The sequence below is a fragment of the Alligator sinensis genome, unplaced genomic scaffold (genome assembly GCF_000455745.1).
Source record: "Alligator sinensis unplaced genomic scaffold, ASM45574v1 scaffold116_1, whole genome shotgun sequence".
NCBI lineage: Eukaryota > Metazoa > Chordata > Crocodylia > Alligatoridae > Alligator > Alligator sinensis.
The window spans coordinates 3082586-3098557 of NW_005841908.1; the positions used below are offsets into that span (position 1 = coordinate 3082586).

The 15972-nt window shown below is 44.5% G+C and overlaps 1 protein-coding gene across 3 annotated transcripts in view; it reads right to left on the minus strand.

Annotated features, from left to right (window-relative positions):
* PIWIL4 (piwi like RNA-mediated gene silencing 4) overlaps positions 1-15972 on the minus strand; it is a 69997-nt gene that overhangs the window by 42838 nt on the left and 11187 nt on the right. For all 3 annotated transcript variants that reach the window (XM_006018646.2, XM_025197860.1, XM_025197859.1), the window contains exons 8-10: positions 13295-13406; positions 10643-10766; positions 3383-3500 (exon numbers count right to left, since the gene is read on the minus strand). In XM_006018646.2, coding sequence (XP_006018708.1) covers positions 3383-3500; positions 10643-10766; positions 13295-13406 — 354 coding nt within the window. The remainder of the gene's footprint in view (positions 1-3382; positions 3501-10642; positions 10767-13294; positions 13407-15972) is intronic.

Below are 15972 nucleotides of genomic sequence, written 5' to 3' on the forward strand. Positions count from 1 at the left end.
CCATATAAAAGGCTTGAGTGGTTTCCGCCCAAGTTGGAGGACTCCACGAACAAGGGAGGAGGAGACTTCATGCTGTGTAAAGATCTCTAAGCGCTGCGGATCCTCACGGACCCAGTGCATTTGAAGCAGGCTACGGAGATCTAATCAATCTCTAGCCTCTCCCCATCGCCGATAGAATTCCTAGACGTACCCCACCCGCGCGCAAAAGAACTGGACCCACGGAGCCTAGCAAACTTCGCGTGAGTTGGTTCAGAGCTCTTCCGGACGAGTACTTTCTTCGGCTGACGCGATGGGCTCGCGTGTTCAGAGCCTTCAGCCGGATTGGGCTAGAGTTCACGAGTCTAGAACTCTTGTCCGCCTCTTTCCTTTTTCTTCTCTGTAACTGCAACTGAAGCAAGCTTTCCAGCCTACACCACTGCCATCTCGGTGTAAGTAAACAATCTTTTAAACTACCGATACGTGTCCGTGCCTAATTCCAGAGCGAAAGCCTCCCCTCTCTGCCCCCGCGTGCCCGGACTGCTAGCCACAGCCCGCGTGCAGCGCGAAAAAGGGCTCGGGGCGCTCCCGGCCCGCACACCTCTATATACACTACTCAAAAAACATAAATAAGGACAAAAAATATTTTTTGAAATAAAATTTAAATGTGTTATAGTAGCTGCTTTTTAGTACATGACTTGTTTTTTTCTATAATTTTTTAAAATGATATCTTTTGAAAGACTGTGTGTGTAGAGCTCTCAATAGCTCATCAAAACTTAAGTGGCCCGCCAAGCAAAATAATTGCCTACCCTTGATCTACGGTCTACAGCAAACTTAGAATGTCAAACAATGTGTTTTTTAATCTATTTTAATTTCTCAGACAAGAAAAAGTAACAGCTGGTTAGAATAGTTATCTAGAGTATTCAGTAATATTAAAGTCACAAAATATTGTAAGTCAACTAGTCTTCACCAGCTAGTGCACTGTAAATAAAGCCACAAACAAGAATTATGGTACTATTACTCCATCTAGGGGTCTAGTCATATTGTAAGTCATGGTGCGACTTACGTGTGCATGGTGCGTACAATTAAGGACCCAACACTGATTTGAAAGTGGTGTTCATTTTAAATACGGTAAGATGGTTTCAAGCCCAAAGCCTGTTTTTGTCTCTTTTTAACCCCTGATTTCTCTCATAGCCATAAAGCTCCCCTATTCTTGTCCTCAGCTACACAACTCTTATGCTTTTCTTCTCAATATATTTTCACTCTGACACATAGCTTCACTGCTGCTCTTACGCTTATTTCCCCTCTTGTCGATACTAATCAACATTGGCAAAATATAAACCTAAGTACTGAGTCCAGTAGAGACATTTAAAAATAAAAATGATTAAAAATAATTTCTACTGTATGAAAAATGTTAGATATTATGGAATCTTGTCTTATAATAAAGCAGAAGTTTTGCAATACCCACATAAATTTCTGTATGCTTTTGTCATTAGCAATAAAGCATGAGAGATGAGGTATATTGCTTTCATCAATCCATCCGAAAGCTTAGCACAGCTGCATGGGGAAACTGTTCAGTGATGTAAATAGCATTATCATTCTTTCATCCCTTTCCATTTCCAAATAGGAGATCTATACATACATACATAATTCTAATATAATATATGAAAACCTATACATATTCTACCTATATGTATCCCATATATATACATGAGATGCATACGTGTGTATGCATGCATCTCATATGTATATATACATACATACACACAAACTCACATATACATGCACACACACATTTATCAATTTAAAAGAAAAATAGTTAAACAGTGCTTAAGTTACACACAACACCCCCACATACTGATCTGAATATGATAGTTTCTAAGATGCTCATTAATGGTAATCAGTGTCAACTCACCCATTGACTTCCATAGCTGCAATACTGAGCCTTCAACTGAAAAACTGGCAGTGCTATAAACTGAGCTAATATGCTACTAAAAGTTTATGGCTGTTACAGCTGCTCAGCTACTAAGCAAACTTCTGCAGAAGACTCTCTTAATGATGCATTCTCTTGTTTTTGGTCCCTTTACAGTATGTAGGGGGTAAAAATCCCTCAAAAATAAAAAAAACCCACTATGTCATGGGCCCTAATTTACAAAAGATTGTCCTTGGCACACTTTCAATGTGCTATGACTATGGCAGAGAAAAGAACAACCTATATTTTAGCTGTGTCTCAAAATCGTTCTCTGTAAGCTTGAAACCAGGCTACTGTATGATTCATGAACCACAGAACTGAAGGGTTAGAGTTCGAAAACAGGGATCATCTAACTAAACCCATTCCCTCTCACCCCCCCCCCCCCAAAACACACACAGAAGGCTTCCACTCCATACAAATTTGTATCCAAACTCTTTTTAAAAACATCCAGTGAGGGAGATGTCTCAACCTCTCCGGGCAGCTTGCCCCATTACTCCGCTGTTCTGATGGGAAGTTTTTCCAACTAATTCTGTTTTTGCTGTTGTTTAAACCTACTCCCTCTTGTCCTGCCCTCTGTGGCAAAGGACAATAATTTTTGTCACTCTTCCTTATAGCAACATTTCAAATATTAAAAAACAGCTAACATGTTCCCCCTTAAACTCATCTTCACACTAAATACACCTACTTTCTACAACTTCTCATATGGTGACCCTTTGTTCATCTTTATCACTCACCTCTGGATCCTCTCTAGTTTCTCAACATCCTTCTTAAAATATGGTGCTCAGAATTACACTAGCTAAATGAACTAATACTCCAAACTAACCAACACTGAGTAAAATTGTATTATGACCTGCTAAGTTTTGCATACAATGCTTCTGTCAGTGCAATCCAAATTTGCATTTCTGACACAAACACAGGGATAATTCCTATTGCCTTTGTGATCCACCATAACCCTCAGAAGATCCAAGTCAGTTCAGTTATCTCCCATTAAGTACTTCAGGAAAGAGAGTCAAATACCCATGTGTGGAACCTTACCATCATCTTTGTTGATTTGCATTTTGTTGCCTATTGCCCAGTTCTGCACTTTTTCATGATCCCTTTGAATTTTAATCATGTCACCGGTGCTAAGTAACTGCAACTGCTCCTGGTTTTGTATCTTGTGCAAATTGGACCAGAATGTTTTGCAGGATTTTCTTTTTTTGGAGTGCTCAGGTTTTCAATAATCTTTTCTTCCTCTTCTGCATTTGTATAGAATGAGATGGTGCCTGACAGTCTAGTAAGGCATAAAAGACCATGAATTGTCAGCAGATCACATCATCCCAACACTCATTTTACTTAGGAGCTCAGGCAGAAGTCTGATTTCCATCCTAGAGGCAGGAAGGTAGCTGTTGAGGGTTTATTTTTATATTAACTTTAGTTTTTACGTGATATTACCTCTGAATGTTGTCAGTGAGTCTTGACAACCTCTGCTGCCTACGCTCAGGATTCAGGCGAGTTTCCTGAACCAAATCCTTCATCAGTCGATAGTCAGCTCTTGCTCGACTGGTCAAACCTACCAATGAAAGTGAAGGCAAAGTATAAAAAACAGAATGTCTGTGATAGATTATAGTACTGCATACGGTATTTTGGGGTTAAATGCGTTTATAATAATAATGTTGTATGCCTCAGTTTTCCTGAATAGCTTGCACATAGAAAAAGTATAGGTTAAAAGAGTTTTGTGAGGATCTGCTGAAGTGCTCCACTAAGGGGGAGTAGGCCAAAAGAACAGACCAATTTACATATGCTGACACACCATAGCCCAAGTAGATTTTAGCCCCAACACCTTGAGACTGCTTTTCATGCCAAAAAAAGGGACTTCAAAGATTCAGTGCCAAGAGACTGGCTTGAAAAGGAGAGAGAAAAACATGCAAGACAAGGAGAGTAAGGTCTTGAGACAGAATAGTGTGGGGAAAGAGGGAGGCAATATTTACCTGACAGAGACTCTCTCGGAGTAGGCCTAGACCTTGTGACTAAAGAACTCTGCTTGATGTATTGCTGTTGACCAATAAAAGTTGGTTTTGTTTTATGAAGCAATCTGCTTTGCTGCAGACTCTCTAGGAGCTAAGCTAGAAGGTAGCTCCCTGGGGAGGTCAGAGACCACAAAGCCACATCTCAAAGTCCAAGGATTCAAGGGCTCACCTACTCTAGAAGTAACGCCTGAGCTGACTTCAAGTAATACTCAAAGAAATTGTATGAAGCTGTGGGTCCCAAGCAAATGCTTCCCTGGGGAATCAATGACAACATCTTTCCACAACTTCTTAAACAAACATATTCCAGAAAAGGCACTGATCTCGAGTAGTTATGATCATCCTGGTATCTAAATGTGATGGATGGATGGATGGATAGCAGGGTTGTGCGAAACAACACTGTTCCATTTGGTCTTCAGTTTCGAGGTTTCCACGGAACAGTGTTCCGTTTCCAATTTCATTTTGATTTGAAACAGCTGTTCTGTTTTGCTTTGTCGAAACAGTGAGGCTGTTTCGATGCTGTTTCGAGATTTTGCTCGATGGGGCCGGGGGCGGGGAGTCAGCCCAGCTGGGCTGACACCCCATCCCCGGTGCTGCGATCAGGCAGGGCCAGAGAGTTAGCTGGGCTGACTCCCTGCCCCCACCCCATCGCAGCACCGAGGGGGAGGAACTGAGCCCAGGCTCAGTTCCCTTCCCCTGCACTGTTATTGGCTTCCTGCAGCCTGACAGCGGGAAACGGGGAGACCCAGGACTGCGCTCCCAGCTGCTGCTGGGAGCGCAGCCCTGGTTCTCCCCTGTCTCTCACCACCTTGCTGCTGGCTTCAAAACTCAAAACGTTTCAAAACTTTTGAAACGTTTCAACTAGCCTCATTTTGTGTCGAGGCTGTTTCAAAGCCCTTAATTTCAGTTTGATTCCACTGTTTTGAGCTCAAAATGAGTCAAAACAGTGTCGAATTGAAACAGTCGGCAAAATTTTGCACAGCCCTAATAGATAGGTAGAAGCCGCATCCTGGTTGGACTCCTTTATGCAAGGCACTGTATAAATGAATAGGAAATGACAACTCCTATCACCCAAACCCTTCTAATTTAAAGGCTATAAGAGTAGAATAAGATAAATGAGTGGGCTGGGATGAGGAAAGGAAAGTTGACAAAAATACTTAGATTCTGCTATGTACTAGGCATGCAATTCAGTCAGAAGCAGTAGCTACACCTGTAATTGCACACACAAAATGCATACAAACAAAAGAAATTCCCCATAAAATAATGAAGGCCAAACCTTTCCTTTGATAGACAAAACCCAGCATGCCATGGTGCAATCTGCCTAGTCCTGGGCATGACCTCCAGACTAACTTATTGGAAGTCTGTGGGCACTGAATACAAAAGAAAGGTGAGGAATTTAAACTCAGGTGTAGAGTATTGTTGTCTGTGAATCTCGTGGCTGTTGGGGAACTAAATGGTAACATCCGCTACCAGTCTTGGAAAAACACTGGCCTTTCTTCTGCCACATCTTAAAGCCATTGCCAAAAACCCCTCTGAAGTGTCTAGGTTGATAATAGCCATTAGATTTCTTTCTACCACACAATGTCGAAATCACAGATTACTGAAATAGGAACCTTTTCCTCCTTCAGATTTACATTAAAATTATGTCAGGTATTGTGCCCCCATGAGTGTTTTCACAGTGTGCCACAGACACCCTTACTGGCATCAATTTATGTACCCTTAATGTATACAAGCAATCACACTTCTCTCAGTACGCCAGATCGTCACAGCACTGGCCAACATCTTAGTGTGGCTCCTTCTCAATTTTAGATTCTCTGCAGCAGAGTCCCCTTAGCTTAATCTGGTGTAATTGAATCAAAATGATCCAGGTGATCCAAAGTTTTTGATTTGCTTCAAAAATAAATATCAATCCAAGAAGCATAACTGTTTATACCATATTTCCTGTGGCTGCCTATTTATGAATTTTACATTGGGTCAGAATTATATTCCAATCTTGTCCAATACTGACAAGGAGCCAAACTATGCTCTGATAAATTTGTATTCACTGGATTCATCCCAGGTTTAGATTAAGTCACAGTAGACAGGCACACTATAAAGGAACAACAGAGAAGCAAGGAAATGCTTATTTCTAATCACTATCTCATATGCAACATAATCAGGTGTTTCTTTAGCAAAAAGATTTATACTGTTTGTTCCATGATTTTTTCACAGCAATTTTGAGTGCTGGCTCTACATGCTCTATAAAATGTTGTTTTAAGTGTATAATAGTTTGTAAGTAGACTAAAATAAGAGGTCCGTTTCCTGCAAGGGAAACAAGAAGTTTCTCTTGATTATTAAGTATCTAAATTATAAGCCTACTCCCTCTCTCCACTGCGGCACGTACATACAACTACATTCATAAGCAATTAAAGAAGCTGTGTAGTAAAAGGGAAAATAATTGTTAAATGCTGACAAAAATGGTCAAAGTAAAAGGCACAAAACCCTCATAAAAATTCCAAAGACCTATATTAGGAGAGAAGTTGCTGTACTGATCTAAGGTTTCTCTTTCTGAAATGACAGAGAAGCACAATGGAGGCAAAGTAACGTATGACTATACTGAAAAAACAAAACCATAGTCCAGGCCTATTTTGTGTCAATCACTAATAAAAAAAAAATCTCAGTACTTACAGACAGCCGTTTTTCTAATTATATGACCCACTTCCACCAACTTTCATTAATATTAACAACATAGTTCTTTTTTAGAGCATCTTCAAGTCCTTTTATTTATCACTAGCATTTGCATATACTGTACACCATTAAAAATGTGTCCCTTACATGCCCTATTTGCTTGGATGCATGCTATCTGTGATACTGCATGCAGGTTGGTGAGCCCGCAGCCTTGCAGGCTGCCTTTGTTCCCTAAGGAGCCCTTCAACCAGTCCTTTAAATACAAAAATATAGTCCTTGCACCAAGCAAACAAAACAGCAAATAAAATCTAAGTATCCAGAGCTGGAAATGTTCCATGTTTCTGACGTTTCACAAAATGGTCAGCCATAAAACTTTCCCTCTGTCCTCAGTTAGCCTTGTGCAGGCAGCAGGAAGGCCCCTTTGGCTCTGGCCCAGCACAGTTGTGGGGTCCCTTTGTGGCAGCAAATTAATTGAGTCTCAGTACACCTCCCACCTGCAAACTGCTCCGTCACTCATTTTTATGGCCCCTGCTCTCTTCTCTGGGATTTTAAGCTACTAGTGGGATAGTCCCTCACTATCCTAAATGCCCACAGCTAGACTTCAGTGCTGCCTGCTCCCTCTTATAGGGCCAGACCACCCTCTTAGAGATACCTTTGGGGGCTGTTTTACATATTGGGGTATTTGTACCATGATCCATCAGCTACCACCTTTCTCCATTATGATTTATTTAAAGTCACTGAGGATACGGGTACTCAGCCACTAGCCAGACACCTTCAGAACAACATGCAGGTGCTCCAGACTTTAACAAAACCAAGACCTTCCCCCTTCACACTACTTAACTAGATGTTCACCTCCAGCATGTTTTGCCTCCTTTCTTTTCTCTCTCTTGGTGATGGTAAGGATTTCCAAGAGGTTAATTTGCATACTCCTCTCCATCTTCTTTGCCGGTTCCCCAAGTTATCCAGGATCTGTGGAAAGGTGCCTGGTAAACTGCCACCAGTATAAATGCAGACAAAAGCAAAAGGAGTCTCTCCAACTGATCTCAAAATCTTATCTCTTTCTTGTAGTGGTTAGTAGGACTGTGCGAAGCAGCAAGTATTCGCTTTGGATTCAGTCAATTTGGAGGGACAGTGATTCGAATCACCGTCCTGATTCAATTCAGACGAATTAGATCCGAAGATTTGGCGCCACTTCAAAGATTCGGCCATAGACTAAACAGGCAGCAGTCCTCACCACACTGGACACTGCTGGCTGCCTCTAGCTGGTAAGTCTGTTGTGGTAGGTGGAGGGGGGAGGGAAGGGATGTGGAGGGGGAGATCAACACCCCCACAGCGAGGGAGAGATTTGGGCTGGGGGGCGTGGGCAGAGTCGTCCATAGGGGTGTGCAGGGCTGGAGGGCGGCTGGAGCCAGTGGAGTGGGGTTGAGGGGGAGGAAGGGGAAAGAGGTGGCAAGCAGCCAGAGTAGCTGGAGCCAGCAGTGCACAGCAGCAGCAGAGCCAGTGGGGCTTGGCAGCGGCAGCGCATGGAGACTGCTGCAGGGCCTGTATGGGACCGTTCGCGGGGCCTGGGGCAGTCACCCTGATTCACCACTCCCACCCCCTGGACGCGGGATTCAGGGAGGGGGGCTCCCGCCACCATGCGCTGTTGTTCTCGGAGGGCATGGGAGTGAGCGTGTGCCTCCGGATCTGTGCGGGGCGGGCCACACTCCGGACAGGCAGTGGAAGGTGCTCAGAGCAGGGGCTATGCCCTCCTGCCACTCACCCAGCTTACCCATGCCTCCTAGGCAAGCCGTGGCTTCGTCCCAGCTGGGTGAGCAGCGGCAGGGTATGGGGGAGGGTGTGTGCACCTGGATCAGGCCTGGCTTGGTGGCAGGGGCTATGAGACATTTTAGGGTGGCTGCAGCCCCCACACAGCCCCTGCTCCACTGCACTCTGCAGGATGGGCAGAGCCAAGGCTGTGCTCTGGGCTGCGGCTGGGGCTACAGCTGCGGCTGGGCTGAAGCTAGCCTTCCAGAGCACAGCCCGGCCCAGCCCAGCCCGCACAGATCTGGGGGCATACTCCCGCTCCCATGCCCTCCCAGACTGGCAGCAGGCAGTGGCAGGAGCTCCCCTCCCCGAGTCTTGTGTCCCCTTTCCCCGGCTGGGCAGCTTGTCCCAGCCCCCGCCCCAATCCCTCCCTTGCTGTGGGGGTGTTGATCTGCCCCCTGACACCCCTTCCCTCCCTCCCCCACCCACCACAACAGACTTACCAGCTGGAGGCAGCTGAGTCCAGCGTCCTCAAGGATTGCTGCCTGTTTAGCCTATGGCTGAATCGCTGAATTGGGCCGAATCATTTCCGAATTGTTTCGGAGGCTTCCAATTTGATCCGGCACTTTCAACTAGTCTCCCGTTTTGATTCGGATTCGGAGATTTGGCCGCCAAATTGGGCCAAATCTCCTTTGAATTGAATCAGCTACCAACGGTTCACTCAGCCCTAGTGTCCAGGTTATGTCACTAACTGATGACTCTCATCCCTGTTAAACAACATTTATCCAATAAAGGTCCCAAATTCCCTCAAGCTCCCACAGAAATACCACTGCTTGTAGTTCAGTGGTTCATTAACAGATGTTTTGGGTCAAGACAAGCCCTACTTCCCAAGTACGAATTTTTCGTAAACTCCCTAGATCAAGACCAAACAGTAGATCAAAGCCACACACATGGAACAGAGAACTCAAGAATTAAACAACCCCAACCCCGCATTCTTAAAAATCATGAGAGACCCAAAGATACTCAATAACCTGGACAAAAGTCCCATGGAAACTCTGCTCTTAGCTGCTCATGTCCTTCCCCTCACTCAATTAATCTGACACTAGAAGATAGCTTGGTTTCCTTCCATCCCAACCTGTTAGCTCTGAGGGGTCTCACTGCAACTCACAGATACCACATAGGCTAAAATAACCTTGACCGCTGAAGGGAATTCTTCTGTCTCATGCTCCGAGATCAGAGACAGAGCCCTCTAAGCTCTTCCAGAAGTAAGGGACCTTATATTCTCCTCTAAACACATTTTCTTTAAAAGAAAAATAACTTCGGGACAACTTTCCAAAAGACCAGCTCACTCCAGAATGCAGCCAGTCCTCAACAGAAGACAACACTGGCTATAGCAATGGCATTACACTGTTGTGGAAGGGCCGATGAAGAGAACCAGGCAGCTGCTCACTCAGTAAAAACAAATCTATCTTGTGGCCTTTTACCCATTTTTACTGGTGCAACACAAATTAACTCAAGGGAACTGAACAGTTGTAAAAACTGGCAACTATCCTGTCAAGTCAGTCACGCTTGGACAAAGTGGTCATCAGTAGCTACCAAACAGAAGGCTACTAATATTTTACAGATTGCTACCCTAATGTTTTAAACTCACTTTACCCAGGCGTAAATATCTATACACGGTACAAACTGTGAACCGTTCATCCTATTATTTTCTTGGGGTGACTTTTTTTGCACTTCTGCCACCCTCCAGTATATTTTTTTTCTAGTTTCCAAACAGATCAAGTATCCAGGGTATAATGGAAAAGACAAGAGACTCTGAATTACTGTTCTATCGCCTACTGCAGCACTCTTCACACAGCATCTGGTTTCCATCCTAATTTAAATGCCTTTTTTTTTTCCCTCATGCAGATCATATGGCAAAGTGGGATGGAAGATTTATTAAATTGGAAAGCATTTAGTATTACACAAAACAGTTTTATATTTTTCAATGACACTATCAAAGAAAAGCAACTAATTAAATGACAGAGTAAAGTGCATAATTTACAGACCTACCTTTTGTAAGCTAGAAATAAATCCATTTCCCAGAGTGATGCCATTATCATTTAAATGCATATGTTTATACAAACATGTGCACACTGCTTTACACTGAGTCAGCTTAATATGCTGGCATTTTGCTCATTAAATGCTCCTCTAGTGTTCCTTGTCCTCTCTTGCTGTCAGATAACTTCAGTTGGCTGTTGGATTGTATATGATTTATAAATTACATGCTGTTTACCTGTTAGATAGCACAGCTCAGGGATCAGGTGGACGATACGAGGCTCAATGCTGTCTTTCTGTTTATTTTTCAACCGGCTAACAAGCATTGGCTGATTTAGATCACTTAGGACAACTTCATACTGCTGTGAATGGAACAGGAAGAGAACAAGATAATCAGGAGCAACTGTAGTGTGTTCCAATAACTAGTCAAATTGGCTCACAAATTGCAAGCAATTCCAAAGCCTGTATTTGGAGCTGTAAAATAAAACCCCATTCACTTTGTCAACAAAAATTATATAAAATAACGTCCCTCCTGTGGTACAAAGGGAATGGAAGGCTGCCTTCCCTAACCAAACAGGGACTTCTTTCATACGGACAGATTCCTCTGTGATAGAGCTGGCAGACTTTTCTACACCAGCAATTCCTGGCTTTCCAAGAGCAGAGAGCATGCTGGGCCTAAAATTATATTTTTCCAATTATCCCTGGCCAGCAATTATACCCTAGGAGCCATAGCCAGCTCAGCATAGCTTAGCAGAGCCCTGATATGGTTCCACATTTCAAAAGGTGCCTAAGGCTCCCCCAAGATTCATAGATGCTAGGGCCGGAAGGGACCTCAATGTATCATCGAGCTTGACCCCCTGCCTGTGGCAGGAAAAAGTGCTCGGATCATGTGACCCCAGCCAGGTGCTTGTCCAGTATCTTCTTGAAGATCCCCAAAGTAGCGGAGAGCACCACCTCCCTTGGAAGCCCATTCCAGATTCTGGCAACGCTTACTGTGAAGAAGTTCCTCCTGATGTCCAACCTAAATCTACTCTATCAGCTTGTGGCCGTTGTTCCTGGTTATTCCAAGGGGTGCTCTGGTAAACAGAGCATCTCCTATTCCCTGCTGCCCCCCCCAGGTGAATTTGTATACTGCCACAAGATCTTCTCAAGCAAATCCTGGGACATCATTCTCCCGTTGTACTCAGCCTTCGTGAGGCCGCAGCTGGAGTACTGCATCCAGTTTTGGGCTCCACAATTCAAAAGGGATGTGGAGAAGCTTGAGAGAGTCCAGAGGAGAGCTATGCGCATGATCAGAGGTCAGGAAAACAGACCTTATGAAGAGAGGCTGAGAGCCACGGGACTCTTCAGCCTGGAAAAGCGCAGGCTCAGGGGTGATCTGGTGGCCACCTACAAAATTATCAGGGGTGTTCACCAGGATCTGGGGGGAACGTCTGTTCAGAGCGCCCCAAGGGATGACAAGGTCAAATGGTCACAAACTGCTCCAGGACTGTTTCAGGCTGGACATAAGGAAGAACTTCTTTACTGTCCAAGCCCCCAAGGTTTGAAATAGACTGCCGCTGGAGGCAGTTCAAGCACCCACTTTGAGACATTTGGATGTTTATCTTGCTGGGATCCTATGACCCCAGCTGACTTCCTGCCCCTGGGGCAGGGGCCTGGACTCGAATGATCTTCCGGGGTCCCTTCCAGCCCTAGTGTCTATGAAATCTATGAAGATCCCCCCTCAGCCTTCTCTTGCGGAGGCTGAAAATGGCCAGGTACCTCAGCCTTTCCTCATCGGGCCTTCCCTGCAGGCCTCTAACCATACAAGTGGCCCTCTGCTGGACCCTCTCGAGGTTGTCCACATCTGTTTTGAATTGCGGTGCCCAGAACTGGATGCAGTACTCTAGCTGCAGCCTGACCAGTACCGCCTAGAGGGGAAGCATCACCTCCCTGGACCTATTCGTGATGCACCTACTAATGCATGACAAAGTGCAGTTAGCTCTGCTAATTGCTTTGTCACGTTGACGACTCGCATTCATCTTGGAGTTGACAATGACTCCGAGATCTCTTTCTGCCGCTGTGCTGCTGAGAAGGTCATCCCCCAGCCTATAGGTGTGTTGATGATTCCCTCTCCCTAGGTGCAGCACCTTGCACTGGTCCTTGCTGAACTGCATCCCGTTGTTCTCTGCCCACTTCTCTAACCTGTCCAGGTCTGCCTGGATTCGGTTTCTTCCCATCAGTGTTTACTTTGCCCCATAGTTTGGTGTCATCTGCGAATTTGGACAGAGTGCTTTCCACGCTCTCATCCAGGTCGCTGATGAACATAGTGCCCACATCTTTCCAGGTCAATACCAACCCACCCACCACCACTCTCTGGGTACGACCCTTAAGCCAATTTGCCACCCACATGACTAGGTAATCATCTATGGCACAGCTGTTCAATTTGTTTATGAGAATAGGACGGGATACTATGTCGAAGGCCTTCTTAAAGTCCAAGTAGATTATATCTACTTTGACTCCTGCATCTAAGCTTTTAGTGACCTGGTTATAGAAAAGTGACCTGGTCATTCAGGAAAGGACACATAGTGGGGTCTGGTATATCTGGGATTCCAGCCCTAGGTTTTTATCCTGCACTTCTAATAACATTACTCAAAACTGGAACATAGCAAAAAGTTACCAAAAATCTATTTTAAAAGTAATCTTAAATATTAATACTGTAATGCTAATATACATCATGGAACTAGCAATATTTCCTTTTTTCTATTTAAGATCCCTTCATGCACATTTGTTCTTAACATAAGAAAATCTACTCATGCTGATAGCAGCCGTGCATTCAGAAACCAGTAATATAGAATTTTCTTTGTTTTATGATTATTATTATTATTTGGCAATGGCTTACATTACTCACCTGTTTATAATAATCAACATAAGAGATGTCAGTGCCATCTCGTTTTGGAAAAGTGTCAGTTGGCTTCACAGACCAATTGATATCATCAATACGGTAGGTTTTGTTGTTATACCTGGAAAAAAATGCAGAACTTGAGAGGGAACTATCAAGTATTCCCTAGGAATACCATAGAAACTTGCCCATTTGGTTAAAAAAAACAAACAAAAAAACAAGTTTAGAATAAAATACTGAATTTCATCAGTAGGCTATTGCTTAGCTGCTTTGTGTGATGTTACCTTCCATATTTTCCCAGAATATAAATCTTATGTCTTTATTCAAACACAGAACATAAATTGCTCACAAAGATAAGTCTTATAAAATACAACTGCCAATAACTTCACAATATGCATATACACTTAACAATGAGATGTACAAATAAGCACATATTTACTTTACTATCGTGGTAATCACTTTACTGACAACAAACTGTGAGTTTAAAAAAATGAAATTACCAAACCAGTGAAGACTTATACACGTGCTAGTCTTAAGCAATCTACTTGGGTCAGAGTGTTTTTGTTACTTCTGATAACTTTTCTTTTGCCACAGATTTATTACTCTTTTCTCTTTCTTTAAGCGACTATTTTTTAGTTACATAACGGAGTTAAACAAAAGGCATTGTTTTAGCTACTGTTTATCTTAGGCTGTTACCTGCTTCTCTCAGACCTGAGGAAGGACATTTTTTTTACCCCAAAGCGTGTCTAACATCTCACCCAACTATATAGTTGTGTTAATAAAATACATCATCTAACAAACCTTGCTTCTATGTATGACTTGATGCCACTGTGATTGCTCAAAATCTACAAAACCAACTACATGTACAAGCCTGTAGGATCAGTACCCAAATTCTGAAACAACCATGTTCAAAAGGACAGTGCATCTCTCTTATTTCACCTCCTCTTCCTGGCCAGGAAGAAGAGGTTCTGCGAATGGAAGAGAAAACAGACTAAACAGTGTCCTCCCTCTCCCTTCAAAGCGGTGTTGGGATAGTAAGCCAAACCCTCATACCTGAAAACTTAAAAAAAAATAATAATAAAGAAAAAAGAAGTTCCTGTGTGGTGCGTACAGCTTTAATCAAAGAAATCAATGCCCCACGTGCATCCAGATTAAGCTTTTTTTTGTGGGGAGAGGGGAAAGGAGGGTTCCTGCCCTAATCCCCAGGGCCCAAATGCTTACACAGGTAAATAACAGTTAACCTCATTTTTCTGGAGCCAGTAAGCTCACAGTGAGCAGGGAGAAAACCTCAATAGCCCCTGAAAGGTAAGAAAGGCTAGGGGAGAACAACTCCTTTTAGTGTCACTTTCCAGAGGAGCTTGTTCTGGATGTGCATCCTTTTCCGATAATCTCCTGCAGAGATGCAGTATTTGCACATGTAGCAGCAGCTCTCCCCCACCTAGTCTTTTAAGAGGTAGCCAATACAACACTTCTGCTTGGTGTTTACCATGAGATGTCTCAACATATAGGAAAGGTCTCATGCTCCTGATATTTTTTTTCCTATAAACCTCTGTTATTTACTATCTACCCACCTCCTGGCACATGTATGCTTAGTTTGTGACTGGTAACAAAACACTATGCCCTTTGGTAACATGGCCCCTTTCTTTTTAATTAAGAAGAAATGCTCTAGAGCAGGGGTCAGCACCCCCCCCCCGGCATGTGTGCCAAGCATGGCATGCAAGGCCATTTTGCTCAGCACACTACCGCTAGCCTGGGCTCTAGGCAGCTGCTACCAGCCATGAAGCCTGGGCTGCTCCCAGCAGGCAGCTGGGTGTCTGCAAGCCCAGCTGGAAGCAGACCAAGCTCTGTGGTTGGCAGCAGCTACCCAAAGCCCGGGCTGGTTGCAGACAGGAGGCTGCAAACATCTGCTCCAGCATTAGCTCCATGCCGGCGGGTGCACGTGCGCCTCGGAGCAGACAGTGGTGGGGGGGGCCTGAGGCACTGCTGGCACAGAGCTGATGACTGGGCTCTGGAGCTTGGAGCAGCTGTTTGTAGCCAGCCTGGGCTCTGGGCAGCTGCAGCAGGCAGCAAGCAGGCTGCCAAGACCTGCGCCAGGCTTCACAGCTCCATGCTGGCAGTGACTGCACGTGCACCTCAGAGCGGATAGCAGAAGGGCTGTGCTGCCTCAGGCCCTATCCCCACCATCTGCTCTGAGGCACACATGCACCCACTGGTATGCTGATGCCGGAGTCCGGAGCAGGTGTTTGCAGCCTCCTGGCTGCAACTGGCCCAGGCTTTGGGTAGCTGCTGCCAATCATGGAGCCCAGTCTGCTTGCAGCAGGGCTTGCAGCCAGCAAGCTGCCTGCTGGGAAGCATCCCGGGCTTCGTGGCTGGCAGCAGCTGAGCCCACCTAACTCCCACCCGCTCCAAGCCTAGCATCTGGTTCTGTGTTTGTCTGCCTGTGTGTGCACACACGTGTCTGGTTGCAGATGTTTGTGTGCATGTGTGTTCTGGGTGCGTTTTTGTTCTCTGTGCTTGTGCACGTGGTTCTCTGTTGTGCACGTCTGGTTCTCTCTCTTCTTATTTGTTTTTTTTTTCTCTCTCTCTCTCTCATTGCAACATGCTCAACAAAAAAGGAATACAGAACAACAAAGGCAACGTTTATGATTATTAAATATACTAATATGCAGTGCATCCTGCCATGTACC